The sequence below is a fragment of the Conger conger genome, chromosome 18 (assembly GCF_963514075.1).
Source record: "Conger conger chromosome 18, fConCon1.1, whole genome shotgun sequence".
Taxonomy (NCBI): Eukaryota; Metazoa; Chordata; class Actinopteri; order Anguilliformes; family Congridae; genus Conger; species Conger conger.
The window spans coordinates 22,748,333-22,756,195 of NC_083777.1; the positions used below are offsets into that span (position 1 = coordinate 22,748,333).

The 7,863-nt window shown below is 57.3% G+C and overlaps 1 protein-coding gene across 1 annotated transcript in view; it reads left to right on the top strand.

Moving 5' to 3' along the window:
- The window catches only part of usp54a (ubiquitin specific peptidase 54a), an 85,844-nt gene that overhangs the window by 52,051 nt on the left and 25,930 nt on the right, over nucleotides 1-7,863 (top strand). The window contains 3 exon segments of the mRNA XM_061227809.1: nucleotides 1,256-1,361; nucleotides 3,452-3,598; nucleotides 4,374-4,523. Of these exon segments, the coding sequence (XP_061083793.1) occupies nucleotides 1,256-1,361; nucleotides 3,452-3,598; nucleotides 4,374-4,523 (403 nt within the window).

A 7,863-nucleotide genomic window follows, 5' to 3' on the forward strand; every position in this document is an offset into this window, starting at 1 on the left:
ACCAGGGATCGAACCACCGACCTTACGGGTCCCAGTCATGCAGCCACTCCGGTAAAGACGCTGGAGAGACACTAAAACACGGTCACTGACGCGACTGATATCTGCCCGGGAGCGGCGATGGCCCTGAGCCTCTCTTGAGTGGGAGTGCGGGGAGGCGTAGCTCATTCACACCGAGCGCCGCAGAACGGCATTGTGGGCGTGGGCGGGGGCGGTGTGGGCGACGCTGATCGACGGCTGGATCTTTTACGGCTGTCTGTTTGCTTTGAATCACCTCCTCCATCGCGGCCGCGGTCACGCCGAAAACAGGAGACGTTTAACAACCCGCAATTATCCTGTAAAAGGAGGCGTGCGGCCGTAACGTCTCATTCGGCGATGTCGTAATCCTACTGTACCGGCGCCGCTGCGAGTGCAGCTTCAAACGCGTCGCTGTTGACGAATGACATAACGCGAAGTGAGTGTGTGTGATATCTCACGCGGTGGAGCTCTCCCATCTGTTGACCCACTGACACTCGTGTAGGTGTTTATTAGCAACTGTGGTGGCTTTGGGGGGATGATTAACATAACGTAACATAAGGTATTTTGCAAGAACAGGCCATTCAGCCCAGCAATGCTCGCCTTTTCCTACCCCTGAGTGTACCGACTGCCTAGTTTGACTCAAAGCTGCATAGAATCTAACACCGTATCAAGCCTGGTCTTGAAAACCCCGAGTGTTTCTGCCTCCACGACATGTACTGGCGACCTATTCCACACATTGACCACTGGCTGTGTGAAATTAGGCAGTGGATGATGAGGGTGATGATGTATGGTGATGAGAAGCAGATGATGGTTGTTGTGGCTGACTGTGAAGCTGTATTTGGTATCAGGTATGGTAGTTACAGACTTTACATTACATTAATGGCATTTGGCAGACGCTCTTATCCAGAGAGACATACAGTTGATTAGACTAAGCAGGAGACAATCCTCCCCCGGAGCAAACCGGGGATTGAACCAGCGACCTTGTGGGTCCCAGTCATGTACCTTAACCACTACGCTACAGGCCGCCCCACTTGGCCTACCTACCTTATGTACTGGGCATATGTTCATGGCCTTACAACCAGTCATATGCGAATGACCTTGATATGCGCCGTTTTGTACGTCACCTTGGATAAAAGCGTCTGCTCAATGACATTTAATGTATTTGTGGGTGACTGTGCAGTTGACGAGGGTGGCGCTGACCTGATCAAAATGGCGGCTCCTCTGTCCCGTTTCTCTGCAGCAACCAGGCCATCCGCATGCTGGAGTGCCGGGAGAAACCCACGCCGGACATGTTCGGGGAGCTGCTCCGGAACGCCAGCACCATGGGGGACCTCCGGAACTGCCCGGTGAGCCCGGCATCGCCACGGCAACTCTCCCAGGCCCCTCCCCTACCCCTCTCCACCTCCCCCCACACACACACCACTGCGTTCCTCCTCGTGTTGAGTTTGATAGATCCATCAGTCCGTAGTGTGGCCAACCAAGCTATTTCCCTGAGTGAAATGGTTTCTGAGCTACGGTGTTTACATCTTAAACTGTCATTTAAAGAGGTATTACATATTCTATCTCAGAAAACGTATTTTTATTTGTATAAAACCTCGGTCAGCTTTGTGTCTTATGGAGCTGTTGAGGTCGGGAGCGTCCATCTGTCTGTCTGTCTGTCTGTCCGTCCGTGTGGAAACGGGAGTGCGTACAGGGCTCAGGACGTGCGTGTGAGGCACGTGGAGGCGCGTATGCTGTGCAACAGGTGGGCCGGCTTGTTTACCGCGATGCCGCGAGCGGCAGCAGAAGAGGGGTGAGTCAGAGCCCCCGGGGGGGGGGAGCCAGGCAGAGAGCCTGCTGGTCCCGGCAGGCCGGGGAGAGAGCAGGCCTTTTCATGGACAGGGCCCGGCGTATGTTCTCCTCCGCGGGCTCAGCTCGCTCCGGAGCACGGCGGGAATGCTAATCGCAGGAGCGCCGCGGAGAAGGAGGCTCTTTGTGAAGAGGGGGGTCTGTGAGCGTGAGGGCCCCGGCGCCCGGACTGACCCCCCCCCCCCCCTCCCCTCCCGCCGCAACACCATGGCAACCTCGACCATCAGGCGCACCAAATTCTCTTTCCACCAATGGCCTGAGGGCACGGGGGCTCCGACATTACCCTGCACCCACTCAACAACTTTGACCTTCACAGCCCCCCCCCCCCAAGGTCAAACCATAGAGTGGCTGTCCTTACAGAACACATCTCTGATATGACCTCTTCATTACACTGACCATTTAACACTTTGTATCTCCTTCGCATCCGAGAACTGTGTATTTTCTGGATGTGTTTCTTGAGTGTAAACGGAAGGACTAAAGGGATATTTGTTGTGTATGTAGGTAACAGTGCAAAGTGTTGTGTTGTTGCAAGCAGGCAAAAGTGGTTTCAGAGAGGCCCGGCCATTTTAGGTTGGTGTCTCAGGACGGGGGCCAGTTCGTCCGTGAGAAGGCGCCGGGAAAGCGCCTCTGTTTACAGAGAGTTTGGCCCGCGCTTAATCCCCGCCTGTCACAGTCCGTCACCGGATCGGGCCAAAAACACCCCCCCACCCCACCCCTGCGCCGGGTTCTCGGAAAAAAACAAAGCAAGAGCTTCCTCCCGGGGCCGTGGCATTCACCTGCCAAACCGCCGGGGCCCGGCGGAAACTTCCGGAAGCTTTCAGCCTCACTCACGTACCGCTCTTAGGATTCTGCTTCACTTACCGTCAGCCCTCTCCGCGCCGGAAGCCCAGTCATGTCCTGGGCGGTTGGTGTTATGGGATTGTCATATTGATATTGCGAGTACGTGTGATGATCGTTTTGCGTAGCAGATGAGGAGGTACTCGTATGACCTCTCTAATTGCCCCAGAGGGGCTGCCAGAGGGGCTGCCAGAGCTGCGTTGAGTTGAATATTGTTTTTCACTTGTGTGGTTTGTGTGGTTGTAATGCAGTCAGAGGTCATCACAGTGACCATCTATCCATGAGGTCGTCAGTGGACTGGGCGTGTGTGGGGGCTGAAGTGTGTGGATCATTGGTGTGTGTGTGTGTTTGTTTGTGAAGCACTGTGAGTAGAAAAACTGCATTGTAATGGCATTGGAGAGACACTTTGGTTTTTCCTGTGCTACTGACTACTGGCCCTTTATTCCCTTTCTCTCTCTTTCCATCTTACTGCCCATGTTTCAATTCTCTTTACTTTTCTCCAACTCATCATTTGTTTTGTTTCGCCCTTTCCCTCCCTCCCTCTCTCTCTCTCCCTATCTCCCTCTCCCTTCCTCCCCCTCTCCCTTCCTCCCTCTCTCCCCCTCTCCCTTCCTCTCTCTCTCTCACTCGCTCTCTCTCCCTTCCTCCCTCTCCCTCTCTCTCTCCCCCTCTCCCTTCCTCCCTCCCTCTCTCTCCCTTCCTCCCTCTCCCTCTCTCTCTCCCCCTCTCCCTTCCTCCCTCCCTCTCTCAGGCTAGCTGTGGGGAGAAGTTGAGGATTCGGCGGGTGCTGATGAACTCTCCGGAGATCATCACCATCGGGCTGGTGTGGGACTCAGACCACTCTGACCTGGCCGAGGACGTCATCCACAGCCTGGGCACCTGCCTGCGCCTGGGCGACGTAAGAACCCCCCCAAACCCACCTCCCACAGGGCCCCTCATCCCCTCTACCCCCCTCCCCAAACCCACCCCCCACAGGGCCCCTCATTCCCACTCCCTCCTCCCCAAACCCACCCTCCACGGCCCCTCATCCCCTCTACCCCCTCCCCAAACCCACCCCCCACGGGGCCCCTCATTCCCACTACCCCCCTCCCCAAACCCACCCCCCACGGGGCCCCTCATTCCCACTCCCCCCTCCCCAAACCCACTCCCCACGGGGCCCCTCATTCCCACTCCCCCCTCCCCTAACCCACCCCGTCAGGTCCCCCTCTACCCCTCTCACCCACTCCGTCGTAGAGGGAGCCTGAGTGCGCGTGACTTAGCGGGAAGCTAACGGGAGTGGAGCGCTGCGTATGGCGACACAGTCGATCGGCCCCTCTTCACCTGCCGTGTGTGGCTCTTGGCCGCGAGCTTCCTACAGGCGCACGTAGAGGGCGCTCTCCGCCGTGTTCAGGACGGTGGATAAAACGCCCCGGTGCGGGCGGACCCCCTAGTGCAGGCGTCTCGCCATCGCCGGGGAGACGTGCCGCCTGAGGGCCTCGGAACGCCGCGCCGCCCGACGAGCAGCCCGTCGACCCGTCGCCGCTCTCCGTTTCCATGGGCAACCCTCCAGAAATAGCTGCATAATAGCATGACTTCAGTGAGCCGCCGCGGCGCTGGCGTACCTGTAATAAGGGCACCGGCTGGGCTCTGGAGGGTACGCCAGCCTGATCTGTGCTCTTTTCTCCCACACGCAGCTCTTCTACAGGGTCACCGAGGACAAGGCCCGGCAGGCCGAGCTCTACCTGGTGGGCATGGTCTGCTACTACGGCAAGCACTACTCCACCTTCTTCTTCCAGACCAAGATCCGCAAGTGGATGTACTTCGACGACGCGCACGTCAAGGAGGTGAGCGGGACCGCTCTGGGTTGGGTTGAGGTGGAATGGGCCGTCGGGTTGAGGTGGAATGGGGTGTTGGTTGAGGTGTAATGGGGTGTAATGGGGTGTTGGTTGTGGTGTAATGGGGTGTAATGGGGTGTTGGGTGGGGTGTAATGGGGTGTAATGGGGCGTTGGTTGAGGTGTAATGGGGTGTAATGGGGTGTTGGTTGTGGTGTAATGGGGTGTAATGGGGTGTTGGTTGTGGTGTAATGGGGTGTTGGTTGTGGTGTAATGGGCCGTTGGGTTGAGGTGTAATGGGGTGTAATGGGGTGTTGGTTGTGGTGTAATGGGCCGTTGGGTTGGGGTGTAATGGGGTGTTGGTTGTGGTGTAATGGGGTGTAATGGGGTGTTGGGTGGGGTGTAATGGGGTGTAATGGGGCGTTGGTTGAGGTGTAATGGGGTGTAATGGGGTGTTGGTTGTGGTGTAATGGGGTGTAATGGGGTGTTGGTTGTGGTGTAATGGGGTGTAATGGGGTGTTGGTTGTGGTGTAATGGGGTGTAATGGGGCGTTGGGTTGAGGTGCAGCGGGGCGTTGGGTTGAGGTGCAGCGGGGTGTTGGTTGAGGTGCAGCGGGGCGTTGGGTTGAGGTGCAGCGGGCGTTGGGTTGAGGTGCAGCAGGGCGTTGGGTTGAGGTGCAGCGGGGCGTTGGGTTGAGGTGCAGCGGGGCGTTGGGTTGAGGTGCAGCGGGGCGTTGGGTTGAGGTGCAGCGGGGCGTTGGGTTGAGGTGCAGCGGGGCGTTGGGTTGAGGTGCAGCGGGGCGTTGGGTTGAGGTGCAGCGGGCCGTTGGGTTGAGGTGCAGCGGGGCGTTGGGTTGAGGTGCAGCGGGGCGTTGGGTTGAGGTGCAGCGGGCGTTGGGTTGAGGTGCAGCGGGGCGTTGGGTTGAGGTGCAGCGGGGCGTTGGGTTGAGGTGCAGCGGGGCGTTGGGTTGTGGTGCAGCGGGGCGTTGGGTTGAGGTGCAGCGGGGCGTTGGGTTGAGGTGCAGCGGGGCGTTGGGTTGAGGTGCAGCGGGGCGTTGGGTTGAGGTGCAGCGGGGCGTTGGGTTGAGGTGCAGCGGGGCGTTGGGTTGAGGTGCAGCGGGGCGTTGGGTTGAGGTGCAGCGGGGCGTTGGGTTGAGGTGCAGCGGGCCGTTGGGTTGAGGTGCAGCGGGCCGTTGGGTTGAGGTGCAGCGGGCCGTTGGGTTGAGGTGCATCGGGCCGTTGGGTTGAGGCGGGTCAGAGGCTCACTCAGGGCGCAGGGCTTTATGTGGATAATGGGCGGGCGGTGCTGGCTCAGGCTCACTGAGCACAAAGCAGCTCTCTCTCTGAAAGGCTCCACTGCCGCTGCAGAAAGCAGGGAAATCCCCCCATTGTCTCTACCCAACCCAACGCCGGGCGTGGCATGGGGTGGGGGCCCGGGGCACGTGCAGCCGCACCACAGCGATGCTCACCCACACACACACACACACACACACATACACACCAATGGAGCATCCCATCACAGCCTGACTGCCAGTGGGTGAGAAGACTCCATTCTCGTTTGGACAGAAATCGCTGCTCCTAAACAACCGAACCTGGTCTGTACCGCATCCCGCGCCCCGGCTAGATCACCTCCACCGCTGCTCTGCTTTTACACGTCTGATACGCACCGGCGTCCCAGAGCTTTCTGTTTGAAGGGCCGCGGTCGGAGATCTCGTTTTGATAAAGCCCTTTCAGCGAGGTCTCTCAGTCATTGTGCGTCCTGCCCTGCTCTGTTCCACCTTCAGTTGTGCTTTTGGTTATGTGCCCTGCTCTGTTGGAGCTTCAGCCGTGTTTTTGGTTATGGGTCCTCCTCGGTTGGAGCTTCAGTTGTGTTTTTGGTTATGTGCCCTGCTCTGTTCAGCCGTGTTTTTGGTTAAGCTCTGTTCCAGCTTCAGCCGTGTTTTTGGTTAAGCTCTGTTCCAGCTTCAGCCGTGTTTTCGGTTAAGCTCTGTTCCAGCTTCAGCCGTGTTTTTGGTTAAGCTCCGTTCCAGCTTCAGCCGTGTTTTTGGTTAAGCTCCGTTCCAGCTTCAGCCGTGTTGTTGGTTAAGCTCTGTTCCAGCTTCAGCCGTGTTTTTGGTTAAGCTCCGTTCCAGCTTCAGCCGTGTTTTTGGCTTCCTCCCGGCAGATCGGGCCCAAGTGGAAGGACGTGGTGTCGCGGTGCATAAAGGGGCACTACCAGCCGCTCCTCCTGCTCTACGCGGACCCCCGCGGACCCCGGTCTCCGTGCAGGACCTGCCCCCCCACCTGGACCTGCGCCACTACAACAAGGCCTACTACGACAGCGAGGACTCGGGTACGAGGGTCCCGCCCTCCCTGCATCCAGAATGAGAGGGCGAATCGTTTTTTATTGGCTGAGAAAGTCAATGATTGACAGCTCACTGCTCCGCGCATCAGGGGGTTTTCTGAGAGCCGAACGAAGCTCAGCCTCGGCGGTGACAATAGAGGGGTTAATGGCGCGGCGGCTAACTGCAGGAGAAAGAGATGATGTCTGCGCGCCGAATTTTATTACTCCCTCAGTGTTCGCCTGCTGAAGGCCCTGCTGGTCGAAACATTGCAGCAATAAATCTGCGGGAGCTATAAAATTCAGTGTGCGGACATCTTCTTTTTCACTGGTTGTTACTGGTTTTGTGTGTGTGTGTGTGTGTGTGTGTGTGTGTGTGTGTGTGTGTGTGTGTGTGTGTGTGTGTGTGTGTGTGTGTGTGTGTGTGTGTGTGTGTGTGTGTGTGTGTGTGTGTGTGTGTGTGTGTGTGTGTGTGTGTGTGTGTGTGTGTGTGTGTGTGTGTGTGTGTCCTGCACCTGTACTCAACATGGTTTGGGTGTGCATCCGAGCATGTGACTCCTTTCTGGTTGTGAGCTACACCATTGGGAGACAGGATGGTGTAGAGGTGAAATAATTTAGTCTGTCTCAGGCTAGTTTTAGTTCCTAGGTGGGGCATTGTTGTTGTACCCTTGAATAAGATGCTTAACCTGAATCCAGTGAATTATGTAGCTGTATGAATGGACCGTGACCCTCACTGTGCATTTATACAGTGCATACATATTGTCTTGCTCTCCAGGGGCTTATTTTAAATGTTTTTTTGTTGTTTTTAATTCAGGCCGGGAGCCGTCCATCTCCAGCGACACGCGGACGGACTCGTCGACGGACAGCTACTCCTACAAACACTCGCACTCGCACCACGAGTCCATGGTCAGCCACTTCTCCTCCGACTCGCAGGGCACGGTCATCTGTAACCCGACACGCCTCGCAGAGCAGCGTGGAGACCGCAGGTACCAACGCACACGCGCGCACACGTACATGACTACATTACCTGGG